At 43.3% G+C, this 20597-nt stretch overlaps 1 protein-coding gene across 4 annotated transcripts in view; it reads left to right on the top strand.

Annotated features, from left to right (window-relative positions):
* Window positions 1–20597, top strand: part of DNMT3A (DNA methyltransferase 3 alpha) — a 346591-nt gene that overhangs the window by 183387 nt on the left and 142607 nt on the right. For 3 of the 4 annotated variants that reach the window (XM_077489109.1, XM_077489107.1, XM_077489108.1), the window contains exons 5-6: window positions 16991–17046; window positions 18951–19097. In XM_077489109.1, the coding sequence (XP_077345235.1) occupies window positions 16991–17046; window positions 18951–19097 (203 nt within the window). The remainder of the gene's footprint in view (window positions 1–16990; window positions 17047–18950; window positions 19098–20597) is intronic. The other variant, XM_077489110.1, reaches the window with a different exon arrangement.

The following is a 20597-nucleotide window of genomic DNA, read 5'->3' as shown; positions in this document are numbered from 1 at the left end:
TCTTAAAGTATATGGACAGCCCTCCAGATGATTGAGTTCAGGTGTTTCCACTGAAGGGCATTGTTAATGCTACCACATACAAAGACATTTTAGATATTAGGGCACCTCCAACCCTGTTGGAACATTTTGGGGATATTACTTTACTGTTCCAGCATGGCCGTGGCCCTTGTGCAAAGCCAGCACCATAGAGGCATAGTTTGATGAGTTTGATGTGCAACCCTGACATGCCCTTGTGGAGTATCCTGCACAGAGCCCTGGCCTCAACTCTACTGAACTGCTTGGGTTTGAATAGGAAGATTGATGGTGAGCCAGGTCTTCTTATCCAACACTAGTAACTGACCTTACATACGTTGTTTTAGCTGAATGGGCACAATTCCCGAGACATTCTCCAAAATCTTCTGGAAAGCCTTCCCAGTAGAGCGGAGCTGTTTTGGCAGCTAAAGATGAAGGTGGTACACCACAAAAATGATTTCAGCGAGGGATCACTTCATCCAAACTAAGTTCTTACACAGGAAATATTATACCCCCGTGAGATTGGCCAACATATATCCAGGAATGAGTGCTCTCTGCTCCAGATGTGATGTGTCTCCCGGTACATTTTTCCACATGGTACGGTCGTGCCCTGTGCTGCGTCCATACTGGGAGGGAGTGCTGGGTGTCCTGGACACGTTTGGGGACTGGTCCCTTACGTTGGATCTGGCCCTAGCACTATTAGGCAATATGGAAAATATAGAAGTGTCTAGACATGAGAAACTATTCCTGTTCTATGCTCTATACTATGCCAGACAGGAGATTCTCCTCAGGTGGAAGCAGCCCCCCCACGCAACATATGTGGATGACCACGATAAACTCTGTCCTACCTTTGTACAAGCTAACATACAAGAGTAGAAATTGCCCTAAAAAAATTTGATAAGGTCTGGTCTCAATGGGTTGATGCAGATGGATAGGAGCCCTAGGGCAATGGGGCAATCCCCGATGCGCTGGCTCCCTCATACAGTGTCTCATGGCTGCAGCTGGTAATGTTGTTCTAAAGTGGGATCCTTATAATCCCCCTCCCCTCCCCCCACTCTTTTTTCTCTTTTCCCCTCTTTCCCTAAAAAAAACCCCCTTCCCACTGTGATTCCGTAACTGCTACTAGGAATACGACTACTAATATGCTTAAACTGTTAGACATTATCATATGTTTGGATGAATAACTGCTAGCTGTAGCTATATTGTCAACTCAGACCTTGTGACTTAAAGAGGGAATCCACCTAAAACAAAATTATTAAAAGCCAGCAGCTACAAATACTGCAGCTGCTGACTTTTAATAAATGGACACTTACCTGTCCCAGGGTCCAGCGATGTCGGTAGCCAAAGCCAAGCAATCGCTCGGCTCTCGGCTGCTGCTGCCACCATTCTCTTTGAGGGAATCTGAAAGTGAAGCGTTGTGGCTTCACTTCCCGGTTCCCTAGTGCACATGCGCGAGTCGCGCTGCTCCTCATAAGTGGTCCCCGCTATCTCCTGGTACCTGTGTGTCACCCAGGACACAGCCGGAAGGAGGGGGGGATGCGGGATGGGGCGTATTCTATTCCCGGAAGTGGGTGCAGATATCTGCACCCAGATCCCCCCTGAAAAGTGCCAATTGTGGCAGCGGAGGGGGGAGGAATCAAATGAGCGGAAGTTCCACTTTTCGGTGGGACTCCGCTTTAATGTATGCACCTGATATCCATGCACTGTGTCAATGTCACCTTTTTATATATTTTTTCTAAATAAAAATGTTTACTGTTAAAAAAAGATGAAGGTGGAGGGCAGATTCTATATTAATACCCACGGTTTAGGAGTGGAATGTCCAAAGAGCCTATATAGGTGTGAAGGTTAGGCGTCCACAAACTTTTGATTCACATCCTTGTTGCAGGTCAGTGACTCACAAGCACTGCTAGAGGATCAGCACAGAAGTAGAATCAGTCTTCTATGGCAGCCAATCTAGTTTTTATAAAATATATCTTTGTTAGTCAACCATATGCTTCTTATAATCCTTGGGCATGTAAAGGGAAAATTTCGCACCCCTGCGTTCCTAACTCCACCCACATGCAGTGATCATGATTTTCACTCTTTCTGTTGTATCCATCATTTATTTAAAATTATAGAGAAAGGAGCTGGAAGAACTCATTTTATGCGTAAAAGAAATAATCTATATTTTCTGTGACTTTAGCTTCTGAGATCTCTGGATCTGCTGATTGTGTTGACCTTTGGTTTTCACTTGGGGGTTCCTCATGCTCATCCATATCTAAAGGCCTCATGCACACTGCAGTTTGCTCAATACAGCAGGTTTTTTTTACTGATCCAAAATGCAGCCCATTGTTTCCAAAGTGCCTGTACGCATAGGCTCGTAAACAAGCGCTGCATATTGTTGAGTAATAAAACAACAAAATCTGCGTTCACAGTCAGTATTTTGTGCTGGTGCACGAAATGCACGCAAATGCGTGCATGTGAGCATAAATAATAATTCATTTTCCCTAGGAATGTATTGTGCGCACGTCTGCGCATAAATTACGCACAAATACGTGCAAAAAAGCAGATGCTCAAACATCAATACAATGCAAGAGGCCTATCTTTGTACTCAGTTTGTTTTGCCCAGGCTTGCGACAGGTTCACTTTAAAGTGATTTTCCCCTTGCAGGAGTGAACGTTTGATACACTTTTTCTTTTTTTTTTGAGTAATACACCTTCTATTAGGCAACTCAAATTTTTAAAGATTCTTAAAACACGTTAAAGTGGAACTTTACTCACCCCTACCCTCTCATCTCTATCCCCCTCATTACCTTTTTTGACAGGGTAGACCACAAAAACGATACTCACAACACCAGCGTCTATTCTGTGTGTACTGGGTCCCGTGATGTCCTCTTCATCTGTAATGTTATCAGCAGGCTAGCTGTCTTTTCCGGGTTCATGCAACCAGCCTCCTGATGATGCACATGTACTGCGGTGCATTATCAGGTGTTGGCTGCAGATTTCAGTAATAGACAGCAAGCCCCCATGATGTGCCCTGTCACATGCTCAAGTAGAGTACCTGCGGCCCTCATAGGATGCATGACGTGGTCATTCCAGGACGCCATGGACAATAGAAATGTCATGCTAGCCTAAGACAGAATCTAGGATTTTTTTTTTTTAAAACAATCGCTTTGCTATTGTTAAAGAGGAGTGGGTAGTGGTGGGGTGGGATGAGGAAAAGTGGCCTGAGTGGGTGAAGTTGCTGTGTTTCTAATGGTGGCCTTTTAGGTGACCTTGCCACTTTACAAAAAGCATGTGCCCACACACACTGCACCTGCAGCAACTCTGCTTGCCCCCTATGACCAGTTGCCACTGCCAGGCACTTCCTGGTGGGGTGGTGTTGAAGCTTGCCTGCACTCACTCATCTCATACCCATTCCTATTGGACAATATAGCAGCCCTGAGTAATGAGCCAATGGTAAAGCAGAGGGCTGGAGGCTAGCCCTGACACCACCTGGAAAGAAGTGCCTGGAATTTAGGCATAGCACCAAAAGCTGCTGCAAGTATGTGTAGGCACCTGTAGATACTTACACCTTATACCAGCTAGCAAATGTAGATAATTAGCCAGAAAAGGGTACCATCAGTATACTGTAAGCTTGCATTACCCTTTTTCTCTGGTCTATTGCCATAACTGTTGTCCCTTCAAGGTTGGTCAGTCATTTAAGCCCTGGTTAATGCTAGTGCGACTTCTGATGTGTCTTGGGTTGCACAGAATCGCATGACTAGGGAAATTGCATTGTTTTCAACAGTGCCCGTCCTAATCAATGCAACTCAGCATGGGGCAATTTTGGAAAAGGTTCCTGCACTGCATGTTTCAATGCAGCAGAACAGATCAAAAATGATACCTGGTGGAATGTTGCAACATGCAGTAATGTGGCAGCACAGAGCTCCATCACCACATCAATAGTTAACTGAAAATACTGAGTCACCTGGCTCTCTTGTCAGCAGCACCGCTGTTCTTCTTACCAGTCGCTCTGACTGCCCAGCTCTCCTGGTTCTCTCGCCTCGCTCATCCTGTAGTCATAGCACCCAGCTGCACGGTCCACTCCTGGCCTCTAGATCTCCTTGTTCTCCTGATTGGAGCCCAGCTGAACATCCTGTCTCCTTACTCCTTGGTGGGTCACCTCTGACCCCTGTTTGAGACCTCCTGTCTTTTGACCGCTGGCTGGGGCACCTCTGACCCCTGGGTGAGACCTTCGGTCTCCAATATGGGAGCTTGTCTCCAAACTGGGGGCTCTGAGATATCCTCAGGCTTGAGTATAAAAATGACCATGCACACCTGTGTACTCACACCAGCTGCAGGCATCCAGTAAAATCCAGAGACACGATTGAAGGTTCAGTCCCACCCAAGACTCTTTGGAACCTTCAAGCTCCAGACCCCAATCCAGGTTTACAGAATCCAGAGAACACCAAAAACATAGCTTTCTCTGCTCAGAAGTGATTTTTGGAAACTTCGCATTAACCCTTAATGTGAATTCTGTGTCATTTTCTCCTAAATTTTCTCAGTGGCAGGGCCTCGCACTGTCACAAAACATATAGGTCAAGATGTTCCTTCCCTTTGAAGGAGTTTCATAGGAAGACACATCTTAACCTGTATGTTTGTATAGGTCCACAATTTCAGGTGGAAGCAGAGTGAACGGTGGTGGAGCTCAGTCCATAGGAAAAGCAGGCACGGTCACATCGGGTGGCATACTTTATCAATACAAAAATAGACTTATTGCTCTCTTTATATAAGCATAAGCCTAGAACATTTGATTTACACTGTGGACATTTACTGAGTATTGATGGAAATTTAAACAAGGAATATTATTATAGTCTGGATTTATTTTGAGTTTTGTATGAATATGTATATATATATATATATATATATATATATATATATATATATATATATATATATAAAATCATATCATGTTTGAACTGTTGCACTAAACTTGAAACATATGTAATTCATAGATGGTGTGGAGCTGCAATAGTACGATATATTTGCACAAGTTTTTGGTGTCTAGGGGGAATTGATTGCACAAAGCTTCATTTTTATTGGGTTTGAAGCCCATACTTACCCATATCTTTATTCAGCGCTCTACCAACACATTTTCTAGCAACCTTTTTAACAAGACGACAGGTATTACATTTTAGATACCAAAACTTTTTATTTTTTTTTCGTTTTTTTAAATTTAGCCCAGTTGAGCCCTACCACTTCTTCAAACCTTGTCTAGGCGAGAGTGATGCATTCAATTCACTCCTGCAGCTTTCTTTGATAACTATATCATATTCTTTGGGATCAAAATGACATCAGCTACTAATGATGTGTAACAAAAAAAAAAAGGTGTTGCAGGCGACACCTGTACTAGAACAGCTGGAAAGGAGAGGACAAGGCTGGATTTGCTGGACTAGTATGTACAGTGGATATAAAAAGTTTACACACCCCTGTTAAAATTTCAGGTTTCTGCGATGTAAAAATATCAGAAAAAAATAAATAAATTCACCTTAAGAGCCGGTTCACACAGGGGCGACTCGTCAGGTGACTTAGCTGCCTGAGAAGTCGCGTCCCGTTTTGTACAATGGAACCAATCTAATAGGAGCGACACAAGTCGCTCCGACATAGAAAAAGGTTCCTGTACTACTTTTGGGGCGACTTCAGGCAACTTGCATTGACTTCTATACAGAAGTAATTTTGCAAGCCGCCGCTGAAGTCGGATGCAGGTCGCCTGAGGCAGTCGCGCTGCAAGCCCTGCTGCCTCTGTGTGAACCGACTCTTAATGTGACCTGTAAACTGTACAACTCAGTTGAAAAACAAACTGAACTGAAATATTTTTTTTTTTTATGGGGGGGGGGGATAAAAAAAATACAGTAATGTGGTTGCATAAGTGTGCACAACCTTTTATAACTGGGGATGTAGTTGGGTTCAGAATTAAGCAATTATATTCAAAACTCATATTAAATAGGAGTCAGTACACACCTGCCATAATTTAAAGTGCCTCTGATTAACCCCAAATAAAGTTCAGCTGTTCTAGTAGGTCTTTCCTGACATTTGCTTGGTTGCATCCTACAGCAAAAGCCATGGTCTGTAGAGAGCTTCCAAAGCATCAGAGGGATCTCATTGTTAAAAGGTATCAGTCAGGAGAAGGGTACAAAAGAATGTCCAAGGCATTAGATATACCATGGAACACAGTGAAGACAGTCATCATCACGTGGAGAAAATATGGCACAACAGTGACATTACAAAAAAGATTGGACGTCCCTCCAAAATTGATGAAAAGACAAAGAAGAAAACTTGTCAGGGAGGCTGCCAAGTGGCCTACACCAAGATTAAAGGAGCTGCAGGAATATGTGGCAAGTACTGGCTGTGTGGTACATGTGACAACAATCTCCCGTACTCTTCATATGTCTGGGCTATGGGGTAGAGTGGCACAACAGAAGCCTTTTCTTACAAAGAAGAACATCCAAGCCCGGCTAAATTTTGCAAAAACATGTGGGAAAATGTGTTATGGTCTGATGAAACCAAGCTTGAACTTTTTGGCCATAATTCCAAAAAATATGTTTGGAGCAAGAACAACACTGCACATCACCAAAAGAACACCATACCCACCATGAAGCATGGTGGTGGCAGCGTCATGCTTTGGGGCTCTTTTCTTCAGCTGGAACAGGGGCTTTCGTCAAGTTAGAGGAAATTATGAACAGTTCCAAATACCAGTCAATATTGGCACAAAACCTTCAGGCTTCTGCTAGAAAGCTGAACATGAAGAGGAACTTCATCTTTCAGCATGACAACGATCCAAAGCATACATCCAAATCAACAAAGGAATGGCTTCACCAGAAGAAGATTCACGTTTTGGAATGGCCCAGCCACAGCCCAGACCTCAATCCCATTAAAAATCTGTGGGGTGATCTGAAGAGGGCTGTGCACATGAGATGCCCTCACAATCTGATAGATTTGGAATGTTTTTGCAAAGAAGAGTAGGCAAATATTGCCAAGTCAAGATGTGCCATGCTGATAGACTCATACCCAAAATAACTGAGTGGTGTAATAAAATCAAAAGGTGCTTCAACAAAATAATTAGTTTAAGGGTGTGCACACTTATGCAACCAGATTATTTTATTTTTTTATTTTTTACTTCCCTCCACCTAAAATATTTCAGTTTGTTGATCAACTGAGTTGTACAGTTTATAGGTCACATTAAAGTGGTTGTAATCCCTTACAAACCACTTTGACCTACAGGTAAGCCTAGATTAAGGCTTACCTGTAGGTCCAAGAAATATCTCCTAAACCTATAAGGTTTAGGAGATATTTGCCGGCGCACTGAGCGCGGCATTTCCAACAACGGAGCTGCCGCGCATGTCGGCTCCAGTGCACATGCGCGGGAGTGACGTCATCGCGGCTCCGCCGAATGACAGCGGCGGAGCTGCGAGACCCCACCGAAAAGATGGATGTGGCGGACTACAGGGGACAGCGGTGACTTCGCTGGCTCCTGTGTCAGCTAAGTGACACACAATGGACTACTATGCGATGCATAGTAGTCCATTATGCTTTGCCTTTGCAGGGAATGAAAGAGGAAGTAAACCCATCAGTTTTGGTTGCTATGGACAATCTCCAGTTTCCAGGCATAAAGAACAGTTTTTATAATATAAAACTGCATGCAGGACACTGGGCAGAACACTAGGGACGAAGGGGATGTGAAATATTTACATACAGCAATGTAATCTTACAGATTACATTATACTGTATGTATACTGTGTGTTTCACTTTTTGAATTTGGCGCCGATCTCCGTCCCCGTGCGTCGCAACGCTCGCAGGGAACGGAGATCGGCGATGTGATAGATCGAGCGAGACACGGCTCGCTCGTACAGCGGGGAGACAACGCTGGATCCGAGGGAGAAGGTAAGTAAACATCCTCCTGGATCCAGCGATGCGGTCCCGGGTCTGGCTCGGAGTTCCTGCTTTTGGTATAAAAATTTCACCCCGAGCCAGACTCGGGTATACCGTCAGGGGGGTTAACATTGACATGCGCTGTAGATCGCAAGAATGCCACACGATTTCAATACAGTGTGGGAAATGCACAGGACTCACTGCGTTTCCCCACATCAGTGTGAAGGCTTAAAGAGATCTTGCCACCAACTTAAGGAAATTTTGTCAGAAAATTAAGTCCTGCTAGATCACTTCAGGCTTTGCCCCTTTTGCAGGTATAACTATGTAAAACATTAAAAATAAGTGTCTATACTGTTTAAAATCCAGTAATACACTGTCTCACCCTGCACTGCACATGCTCAGTTGCTCTCTATTTTTAGGCACTGCTGAATTTGTAGAGGCCGATCTGCTGACAGTCTTTGAATGAAACCCTCCTATTCTTTATAGGAAAGAAAGCTGCTTCTGTTACATCTGCAACTGCTATGGTGCTGCGTATGTGACCAGTGATGACACCAGTCATTTGATGGTCTGACAGTTTCATTGAGGACATAAGCAAATGTGACAGTTAGCAAATCCCAGGCATTCCAGGAATGTATCTGTTTTTTGAAACCGTTAAATCGTTGGGTTTAGTTCCGCTGTATGATTTACTGCTGTTCAGGGGATCTGAGCTTCAGCAAAATGGCAGCCTCCAGCAAGAAGAAACAGGAGCAATGCTGGAGGCAATTTGCAGCACCCTGATTTTGAGGGACTGTCCCTGATTTGGAGCAATGTCCCTCTGTCCCTTTTTCCTCCACATTTGTTCCTCATTTTGGTTTGATCTATATAGTTGTATATAAAATGCACTTTTTATCTTTCAAATAGTGTCTACTGGTGTTAAACCTTTCATCCAATTTCTAAATTGTTGCATTTGTACATTTCAAAAGCCAGTATAAATGTATAGTAGTGGTAAAAAAAAAGCACTTGTGAGTTTAAGTAATCATTTTTTTTAATTCTCCTTTAGGAGGGTGTGGCAGGGGGTGTGTCCTATGTCTACATACTTTTGCTAATAGGTGTTGGGAGGTATACACTACAGCACACACTAATTTTGGTAGCATAATTATTAATGTGGAATGTATGCTCCTTGCTATGAACAATATTTTTTATCAAGATGCCATGGGTAAAGTTCCGCTTTAGGCCGGGTTCACACCGCTGCGATGCGGGAACGCCGCGAATCCGCGGCGTTTTCCCGCATCGCATTACTCCCGCCGGCAGTTCACACTGCCCTATGCGGACGGCTGGGAGTGTCAATGATATGTTAATGACACCCCCAGATCCGTCCGCATATCGCAGTGCGATCTGCCGACTCGCACAGGAATCGGATCGCATGGTGTGAACACCCATGCGATCCGATTCTGTTGCGGACCAAAAAAAGGGTCCCATGCGAGTTTCCTGCGGGACCGATGCGAATTCAGCCATACTATCTGTATGGCTGGACTCGCATCGCTACGGAGATCGGATGTGATTTGCGGTGCGAATCACATCCGGATCTCCCCCCGCAGCAGTGTGAACCCAGCCTTAAGCACAGAAGAATCAAGTATTTTAAATGATTACATACCATAAATTATAATTTTTTGACTTGGAATTTTGACTACTGCAAAAAGAGTCAATTCCCCGGCACTCCCCCTCTCTCCCCTCTCTCCTTGCATGTTATAGCCCCCTCCTTTTCTGTAAATGTTTATTTAATCTCTGTGCTGGCCCAGCTCCTCCGCCTCTCCCCTCACCTCCATACTTAACATTTTATGTAGTTGATGGTGGAGGAGTGAAGGGGAATATTATAGAGTGTCATTGAGTGCTAGGGCTGCTGACAAGATACCCAAGATGGTGAAACCCAGGAGTGGTCTGATGGCTTTTGGATGTCTACACAAGGGAGGCTTTTTGCCGCCCCCGGAAATGACGTCATGACGTTGCCTCCGAGGGTCATAGTGATGGCCGTGGATCATCTGGTCCATGGCCAGCTCTATGGTAATCCGCCATTGCCGGCGGATTCATTGTCCGGTTCCCCGAACGCACGGGTGAGCCGAGAGAAGCACCGGGGGCGGCGGGATGGGGGGCAGAAGTCCCCTCCCACCGCCTGTAAAAGCAATCAAGCAGCTAAACAGCCGCTATGATGGCTTTTACTTTGTAGGGAATCCCCGACTGAAAAAAAAAAAAGATATCTGTATGATGCCTGCAGCTGCATATGACAGCCTACGGACAGGAAGTGGTTAAGAGCATTAAGAGCTCCTTTAAAACTTGCTTTGGCTTCAACGCACATTAAAACGCCTAACGTGCTTTTATGATGTGTTTTTGATGCTTCAGTGGTGCTTCGATGAAGCTTTGGTGATGCTTTGGTAAAGCGTTGGTGATGCTTGCTTCCGTGATACTCTTTTGAAGCTTGACAGATACCCTGTGTGTGAGGATATCTCATACCTGCAATTTCTCCAAATCAAAGCAAAGCTAAAGCTGAATTAGAGCCTCACAAAAGCTGCAGGTACTTCAAGCGAGCTTCAAGCAATGGCAACAAAGTTTTACCCTTAAAAATCTCCATAGGCGAAGTTTAAAAATTCCTACATTGTACGAGTTTTGAGCTACAGAGATGAAGTATTGCTCTCGCTCTAATGATCACGGCAATACCTCACATGTGTGGTTTGAACATCGTTTTCATATGCAGACGTGGCTTACATATGCGTTCACTTCTGCGTGCGAGCTCGGCGGGATGGGGTGATTTCATTTTTTTTATAATTTTTTTTTTTACATTTATTTTTCATTTTGACACTGTCCTTTAAAAAAAAAATGGGGTCAGTTTTATTCCTATTACAAGGGATGTAAACATCCCTTGTAATAGAAAAAAAAGCACGACAGGACCTTTTAAATATGAAATATGGGGTCAAAAAGACCTCAAATCTCATATTTACACTAAAATGCAATAAAAAAATTAAAAAATAAATCCCTTTTAGGACCATTGGGCGGAAGTGACACTTGACTTTGCTTCCGCCCTCCAATGCTACGGAGCCGAGTGGGGGCCATCTTCCATTCACTTGGCATCCAGGCTCAGAGGAGAGTGGACACAATCGTCTCCGCTGTTACCGATGGCTACCTGTAATCGGCGGAGACGTCCGGAGCAGGGCCAGAAGGGGGGCCCACCTCCCGCCCCTGATAAAAGTGGTCTTGTAGCGAATCCACAGCTGAGACCACTTTTATCTGAAAGCTGCCTGCCCGCTGAAGAAGAGAATACTGGGGTTATGGCAGCTATCTGCTGCTATAACAACGATATTCCTCTTCAAACTGCCAACCTATAATGACGGCGGGGCGATCCGCAAGTGTTTAACAAAGCCTGTCCAAAGCCTTGTTTTGAAGCAAATGTAAACTAGCCCTAAGTGTCATTTCTGTCTGCTGCCGCATTCCTCTGCTATTAGCATGAATCACTTCTGAAAAGTTTTCTTGACACCAAGAGAAATACAGTGACACGGGAGGGACCTCCAGCGGATTGACAGCCTCCGCTCTGTTCCTGTGTGCTGTGTGAAGGGGGTGTGTTCCTTCCCTCCAATCAGCTGTCAGAGCTCTCCTCACTGAGCTCTGCAGTGTGTAATTTCAGCTCCCCACCCCATTTTTTCCTGACCGCTCAGACAATCATTATAAATTCTGGACTTTGAACAGATTTAGAGAAAAGAAGACTGCAGATAAACAGGTACAACTTATGTAGGGGGATTTGTTTCATGTCTGTGTATCACCTGAGGCCAGTCACTTCACTGGGTATATGGAAAGGTTTACAACCACTTTAAATATACACATAATCATACGGGAAGATTTATTTTGAAATTTAATTGTCTGACAGGGTGTCTTTAGGTTCTAGGGGGGTGTAGAGAAATGTGTTCTATTATAAGATCCAATGACAGGGTACTGAGATCCCGGTACAACAAACTACTCTCTGCTGATTGCTCTGTATAATAATGTTTTAATTGGTAGGTACAATTTAAGTTCCACTTTGTTCCAGTGGACATGCTAGCAGACACACTTTCCTAGAGAGGGGAAGGAGGTGCCGTCACATGGTCTGCTGACCACAGAGAAAATGTAGTTGCTGAAAGACATGTCTGCGGTCTGGTTCCAAACAATCAACACAGAGCAGAAAATCTAGAGATGATGACTATGGTTTATTGGCACATGGCCTACCTGGCATGTGTGTACATTTCTTTATGAAGCAATGCCCTTTGCAGAGGACCTCTTGTGTTCAGCATGGGAAGATGTTGGTTTTTCAGACACATCAGATCACATTTCTTCCTGTTGGTTGACCTCTGAACTGTTCCCAACCTAGCTTTCTAAGAAACAAAAGTTACAGTGGACGTTCTCAAGCAGGAAACCAAAATAAGCAGCAGCTTTCTTCTGCAAGATGCATTTAGTGAGCTGGTGAAACGTCCAAATACATCAACAACACATCAATAGCCATCTTTCTTTTCTGTCTTCATATGCATTGGGGGTTATTTATGAAAGGCAAATCCACTTTGCACTACAAGTGCAAAGTGCACGTGAAATTGCACTGAAAGTGCACTTGGAAGTGCAGTCGCTGTAAATCTGAGGGGAAGCTCTGAAATGAGTGGAAGCTCTGCTGATTTTATCATCCAATCATGTGCAAGCTAAAATGCTGTTTTTTATTTTCCTTGCATGTCCCCCTCGGATTGACAGTGACTTTACTTCCAAGTGTACTTGCAGTGCAATTTCAAGTGCACTTTGCACTTATAGTGCAAAATGGATTTGCCTTTCGTAAATAACCCCCTCTATGTATAGAAATATATATACTCAGCTGCCTCTTTATTTAAAGTGGAAGTAAACTCCCATGCAGGATTTTTACCTATAGGCACGCCTATAAAAAGGCTTACCTATAGGTACTGTAAATATCTCCTAAACATACACGGTGAGGTCACTGGCGCATGCGCTCTAAAGGAACAGCATACCCGGGCTATTCCTTCAGAGTCCTGAGTCCGGCGGCTCCTGTGCGCATACGTGGGAGTGACGTCATCGCGACTGCGGCCAGTCACACAGCCAGAGTCCACAAACCTGTAAGGAAGACCACGTGAAGATGCCTTTAAACCTGAGCACATATTAATTACACAGGTTCTGTGGCTGATTAAGGTGGTATTTAAAGTGCCCATTTAAAAAAAAAATTAAAAATTAAAAGTCAGCAGCTACAAATACTGCAGCTGTTGACTTTTAATAATCGGACACTTACCTGTCCCAGGGTCCAGCGATGTGGGGGATCGAAGCCCCGCTTGTTCCCCCTCCACTAGGCGGCGCTGGCATTGTAACGGTGGGTGCCCAGCCGGGCACCCACTGCGCATGCGTGAGCGGAGCCGCGCAATCATCTGGGACCTGTCACATGTCCCAGATGATTGACAAGAGGGAGGGGGCAGAGCTGAGCCCTTCCTGCGCCGAGGGGAAGTGACGTCACCAGCCCAGGCACTGAAGGAGACAGACTACGAGGTACCCCCTAGCAACAGCCATTTAGAGGTGAGTTAAAAAACATTTTTTTTGGGGGAATATTAATGATTTTTTTTTTGTGTGTGCAACATCACTTTAAACTCACTTCTTGCCTTATCTGCATTTAATTAGCCTCAGAACTTGTGTAATTCATATGTGTTCGAGTTTAAAGGGATGAGGTGGCTGGAGAGCTTTGTTTTAAGGTAAGTTTCACATAATGTGCTAGTATGCATCAATGACATTCACGACATTGCCTTGCAGGTTCAAAAAAAAAAAAAAGCCAGCAGTTTACTACCGTTTTAAAGACCTGTTTACACTGTCATGCAGTGCGTGAAAGCTCTGTTCCTGCACAGACTCACGAAAACACATTCCGAATCGCAATGCCCTTGAAAACTGCTGCGGGGGTCAGTTCAAGTTATGGTCGCCCCAAACACAGGTTATGAAAGCATTGTGTTTGCCCGCAAAAGTACCATGCGATGCGGTTGTCGCACGTTTCAAAAAGTAATGCATGCACTACTTTTGGTGTGGTGCAGTTGCAGGCCATTCAAAATGGATGGGGCTAAAATCACATTGCATAGAACTGCATGTGAAGCACACAGGAACCGCACAGCTTTCCTGTGCAATTCACATGCAGATCTTGGTGTGAATGGGCTCTGAATGTATGTCCAGACATAACGTTTTGGATGAAGTGGAGAAGGGTTAGAACCCATGATAGGTTTTTACTGCTGTCCAGGGCTCCTGTTGACAATGCAGTTGATTTACTAAAGACAAATTGGGGTTGATTTTACTAAAGGCAAATAGACTGTGCATTTTGCAAATTGCAGTTGCCCCCTGCAGTTGCTTCAGAGCATAGTAAATGAAGTAAGGCTTCACGTTGCAAAGAATACCCAATCACATGCAAGGAAGATTTAAAAAAAAACTCAATTTTCGCTTGCATATGATTGGATGCTGGAAGTCAGCTGAGCTTCCCCTCATTTACTAAGCTCTTTTTCCCTTTAGTAAATAAACCCCATAGACTGTGAACTTTGCAAGTGCAGTTTCACTTATTTTTCTTCGTAAATGCAAAGTGGTAAAACTTTACTTTGTAGAGAATACGCAATTAGGTGCAAGGAAAAAAAAAAGATATTTGCTTGCACATAATTGGATGATGGAAATCAGTAGAGCTTTACCACTTACTAAGCTCTGGGGAAAATAAGTTATTTTTTAATTCGTGAAACTTTTTTTTCCCCCAAAAAAACACATTTGCACAAACAGTGTGACATAAAAAGTTGCAACAACCGCCATTTTATTCCCTAGGGTGTCTGCTAAGAAAAATATATAATGTTTGGGGGTTCTGAGTAATTTTCTAGCAAAAAAATTCTGATTTTTACATGTAGGAGAGAAGTGCCAGAATAGGCCTGGTATAGAAGTAGTTAAAGAGGCCCTAATTTGTATAGTGGTCAGTATCCCCACTTGTCACATGGAAGGCCAAGGCTCCATTCTCTGCTCGGGAGTCATTGACTATTCTGTTTTCTATTGGTTAAAATAGGTGGATTTTTGTACTTTTTCAACCCTGTCTATGAAATGATGTAATTATTTGTCATAAAAAGACTAACAAAGAACAAAGGACTGGTCTCCCTTTTTTCTCATTAGTGACTTACCATGCCTTGTTCTGTATTGTCTCTGTGCAGCTCCTTAGTAGAGGCAGGTATTTGCTTCCTCAGTTCTGAGCCTCCAGCTTGGAGGACAGTGAGCAGCACAGTAGTGCCATCACCAAATGCCATTCCAAATCTCCTGAGACTGGCAGTTAGAGACATCAGTGCCTTAAGGTGGCCCTAGATTGATTGAATGTTTATACAGTGCATCCAGAAAGTATTCACAGCGCTTCACTTTTTCCACATTTTGTTATGTTACAGCCGTTTTCCAAAATTGATTCAATTCATTATTTTCCTCAAATTCTACAGACAATACCCCAAAATGACAACATGAAAGAAGTTTGTTTGAAATCTTTGCAAATTTTCTAAAAATATTAAATGGAAAAAAAATCTCATGTACGTAGAGTATTCACAGCCTTTGATCAATATTTCGTTGAAGCCCCTTTGGCACCAATTACAGCCTTAAGTCTTTTTGAGTATGACACTACAAGCTTGGCACACCTTTTTTTGGGCGGTTTCTCCCATTCTTCTTTGCAGGACCTCTCAAGCTCCATCAGGTTGGATGAGGAGCGTCGGTGCACAGCCATTTTCACATCTTTTTAGATATGTTCTATCGGGTTCAAGTCTGATCTCTGGCTGGGCCACTCAAGTACATTCACAGAGTTGTGCCATAGTCACTCCTATTTTATCTTGGCTGTGTGCTTAGGGTCATTGTCCTGTTGGAAGATGAACCTTCACCCCAGTCTGAGGACCAGAGCGCTCTGGAACAGGTTTTCATCAAGGATGTCTCTGTACATTGCTGTATTCATCTTTTCATCGATCCTGACTAGTCTCCCAGTTCCTGACGCTGAAAAAGATCCCCACAGCATGGTGCTGCCATCACTATGCTTCACTGTAGGGATGGTATTGGCAAGGTGATGAGCGGTGCCTGGTTTCCTCCAGACATGATGCTTGCCAATCAGGCCAAAGAGTTCAATCTTTGTTTCATCAGACCAGAGAATTTTGTTTCGCATGGCCTCAGAGTCCTTCAGGTGAAGGCAAGCTGTCATGTGCCTTCAGGCAAACTCCAGGTAGGCTGTCTGGAGGAGTGGCTTTCGTCTGGCCACTCTACCATACAGACCTGATTACTAGAGTGCTTCAGAGATGGTTGTTCTTCTGGAAGGTTCACCCCTCTCCACAGAGAAACGCTGTAGTTCTGTCAGAGTGGCCACTGAGTTCTTGGTCACCTCCCTGACTAAGGCTTATCTCCCCCGATCGCTCAGTTTGGCCGGGCGGCCCGCACTAGGAAGAGTCCTGGTGATTACAAACTTCTTCCATTTACTGACGATGGGGACTACTGTGCTCATTGAGACCTTCAATGCTGTAGAAATGTTTCTCTACCCTTCCCCAGATCTGTGCCTCCATACAATCCTGGCTTGGTTTGTGCTCTGACATGCACTGTTAACTGTGGGACCTTATATAGACAGGTGTGTGCCTTTCCAAATCATGTCCAATCAACTGAATTTACTACAGGTGGACTCCACAATCAAGTTGTAGAAACATCTCAAGGATGATCAGTGGAAAGAGGATGCACCTGAGCTCAATTTTGAATGTCATAGCAAAGGTTGTGAATACTTATGTACATGGGATTTTTTATTTTTATTTTTTTAAATTGCAAAGATTTCAAACAAACGTATTTCTCGTTGTCATTATGGGGTATTGTTTGTAGAATTTTGAGGAAAATAATGAATTGAATCCATTTTGGAATAAGGCTGTAACATAACTAAATGTGGAAAAAATGAAGTGCTATGACTACTTTCCAGTCGCACTGTGGGTGCCATTAAGCTGATTGATAAAGGAGATATTTGAAAATGAACAGGTTCTTACTTCACTCTTGCCTTATTATCGGTTTGCTTGAATTTTTATTTTTTATTATATTTTTTTCAGATAAAGAGGAGAAGGAAGAAGAAGAAGAAGAATCCGATGAGTCTCCAAAATCCGAGGTGAGGGTCTTACAGCTTTCAGAAACAAAATATATTACTTGAAACCAAAATGGTGAGATATAAGCTGTTCAATTTGTTATTTACTTTCTGTGCTATATGAGCAGCCGATATGGAAACCCAGTACCTGACGCCTACAAAACACAACGACACGTCTTTACCCTTTCACTACCTCACAACGAATGTCTCTCCATGGCATTGATGAAAGTGTGTGTGTGTGGGAGGGGGGGGGATTTTTGAATTGTTGTAAATGTCAATTTTACATACAAATACTGCTTAGTGGAGCCCTTTAGAAATCAGAAAAGGTGAATAATTCATATGGAGCTCTGTAGGGAATGCTTGCAGTACATCATGATATCTCAGCATTTTATCCTGGTGGTATAGGGTCTTGTTTATGGCTGTTTTACATATAAACTCTGCTTACTTTGTCTTTTTTGCATAGTAAATATTTAATGCACATATATATGTATTATTGGCAAAATATTTGCAGGTCGTTTCACCTATTTCACTGCAGTATTTTGCCTGATTCTGCTTCAAGCTATGCATACCAAAGCCCAAATATGTCATCCAGATAATGGTTTACATCAGGGTCAAGCCCTAAACACACAGGCCTTGGATAATGTTAGTTTGTAAATATTGGTCTGAAGGGAATAGGCTTCAGCAAGCATTTACAGAGCTGTTAACAAGCTTTGAGCAGGTTTTCGAATCTCGTAAAGCCCCTTTAAACTCCATTCCGGGAGTGCTGACTACAGATGGCCATGGGAATACTGTAGCTCCAAGCAAACTTTTGGCATACTGACACAGGCAGTGTTCAAGTTTTTAAAGTTTGTAAAAAAACTTGTTTGAAACTACAGCCAGCACTTCCGTAAAGATCTGTGTTCAGCCCTCCCAGAGTAGAGATGAAAGGTGAAAGCAGACTTTCTAAAGAAGGCCAAGGTCCACATAACAGACACTCCCAAGTGCTCACATCCTCCAGTGAACGGAATGGATCCACAGAAACTGGGGCTTATCTTATGCAAATATGGACCCATTGCTTTTATAGTTTTTAGTTATTAGTTGAGTTCTTGCTCACCTTCTCCTGTCATTTGCACCTTCTAATGGGCCAGTAAGGGTACCCATATAATTGGGGGGACCACAGCACAACTATTGAAGCTGTGGTCTTTGCATAAAGAGCTGCCTTGATTTTGAAAAGGTAACCGTTAAAGGTGAGTGTACACTTAGGGGTGCCTTCTTTGGATCCGCGGAGGGTGGCACTTTACAAGATGAGTTGAGCACATACATTTATCTTTAAAGGATCCCAGCATTGAGAGAAACACAGATATTGCATTTTGTTGTGGTCTGAAAATAATGCTTCCTTGGTTGTCAATCCCCCATAAATAGTTTGAAGTCCAGGAGTTCTGACCTCCCTGGTTGTATACTTGTTACAAGCCATTGACTCAAAATGTTGAAGCAATAAAGAATGGATGGGGGAAAAAAGGAAACTGTTGAAGCTAGAGATAGCAGGCAGACGGAGGTCGGCAATGACGTATTTCTATAATCACAGCTATTCAAGGTTCACCAAAAGCTACTTGTAGCTCATGAACTGCTTTGTAAAATGCTTGCTGTAGCCGATACTCTCCAAGCAAGATTAAACAATGGCCATGTATTAAGGGCTTTGGATAGACTGACACAAATTTTATGGGGAAGCTATCTCTCTCTCTCTTTATATATATATACATATATATTGGAAGATATCTGTAAAAAGTTTTTTTTTCCTGGAGAACTCTCAGCTTAGCCATTATTTTGGCCATAGTACATTTATAAATAGTTTTGGATTTTTAGAAGTAGGTGTGAGTGTGGTGGGTTGAGTTTGCTATGACTGGTTATGGGTACGTGGCACTGATTGTATGTTACATCCCATTGAGCAGGGATATCGGCGCCGCCTACGTGGAGGCATGGGCTGGGAGTCGGGACTGCGTCAACGGCCAATGCCAAGGCTTCCTTTCCAGGCTGGAGACCCTTATTACGTCAGCAAGAGGAAGAGGGATGAGTGGCTGGCCAGGTGGAAGAGGGAGGTAAGGAGGCCATCTGCATTTTTTTTGCAGTCCATGCCGGTATTTTGTAGTCTCTGAAAAATTCCTTTTCCAAAAATTCTAAATTTAATTTGTCAATTATTGTGGCTTCCAGAGGGGGCTGTTGTGCTTAAGCCCCCCATATGATTTTGCTTTTGGTGTCTCCCCTTATGGCTGAAAGCAGACCTTTGGTCCCATAAAATGTTATAAATGGATACTTACACTATATTCTCAAATGTTTGTGGACACCTGACCATTACATCTATTGTATTGCCAAAGGTATGTGCATTCCCTTTCTGGTAACAGTTTTGGGGTGGCCCTTTTCTGCTCCAGCATGACCGTGGCTCTGTACACAAAGCCAGCTCTGTAAAGATGTGGTTTGATGAGTCTGTTGTGGAAAAACTGTGGCCTGACCTCAACCCTGACTTAGCCCTGCTGAATGTTGGGGAGAAAGGTGCAACAACTGCAAGCCAGGTCTCCTTGTCCAACATCAGTACCTGATCTCACAAATACTCTTCTGGTGTAATGGGCACACATTCTCACAAACACAATACAAATTCTCGTGGAAATCCTTCCCAGGAGAGTGAAGGCTGTTATAATTGCCAAGGTGTGGGGGGAGAAGTTATTCTATTTAATGTCCATAGTTTTGAAATGGCATGTCCAACAAGTTCATATAGATGTGATGGTCAGGTGCCTGCAAATCATATAGTGTACTTAATATGAGGTTGCTGAACTCCGGCTTGGATCTCCTGTAGAGCTCCCTTGGACCACTCAGAACTCATTGCTTTGCTGATAGGTGGGAAGTAGGAAGCTTGAGGCAGGAAGGGGCATATGTGATCCGACTATGGTTAAGGCTAAATGTTGCTTGCATGCCAACATGTGTGTAATGTAAAGTGTCAGTCTAGAAAATGTAATTGGCCCACCTCACATGAAGTAGTGTAACATTTAAACATTTTAGACAAAAATTAAAACTTACCTAAGGCTGGCCATACATTATACAGTTTTCTTTTACAATTTTCCTTTAGATTTATCAAAGCCATATCATATGAGGTCAAACCTAAACACTTTCAATTTGTTTGCAGTCAGGTAGGCCCTTGCACTACATATTTGAAGGTAAATCTAAAGGAAATGAAATAGGAAAATTGTATAATGTATGGCCAGTTTTAAAGTCGAAGCTCCATATAATGATGCAAAAAGTAGTGTAACTAAAAACTAATATATTTATCCTTATGAAAGCCAAAAACATCATGATTTAATTATCCTGTCTTCCCCAGTTGTCTGGTGGATTGGAATATTCTTTGCCGACAATAAGCCGTTTTCAAATCTGGCCCCATGATCCTCAACCTAGGCTACCCATCTGAAGAAACTCATTGTGGCCATGCATGATCCTGTTGGTAGTGCATACACTGTGTATTCTGATACAAGGAATCTGAGCAGATTCAATTGGGCAGTACTGTAGTCAACTCACAAGATAATAACCCTGCACCCTCTCTGATTAATTAG

This window comes from Lithobates pipiens, unplaced genomic scaffold, assembly GCF_037356315.1.
Source record: "Lithobates pipiens isolate NorthernLeopardFrog02 unplaced genomic scaffold, aLitPip1_a1.2 Scaffold_18, whole genome shotgun sequence".
NCBI classification, from domain to species: Eukaryota; Metazoa; Chordata; class Amphibia; order Anura; family Ranidae; genus Lithobates; species Lithobates pipiens.
Note: the sequence above shows the minus strand (reverse complement) of the source record. Positions and strands in the feature narration are given on the sequence as shown.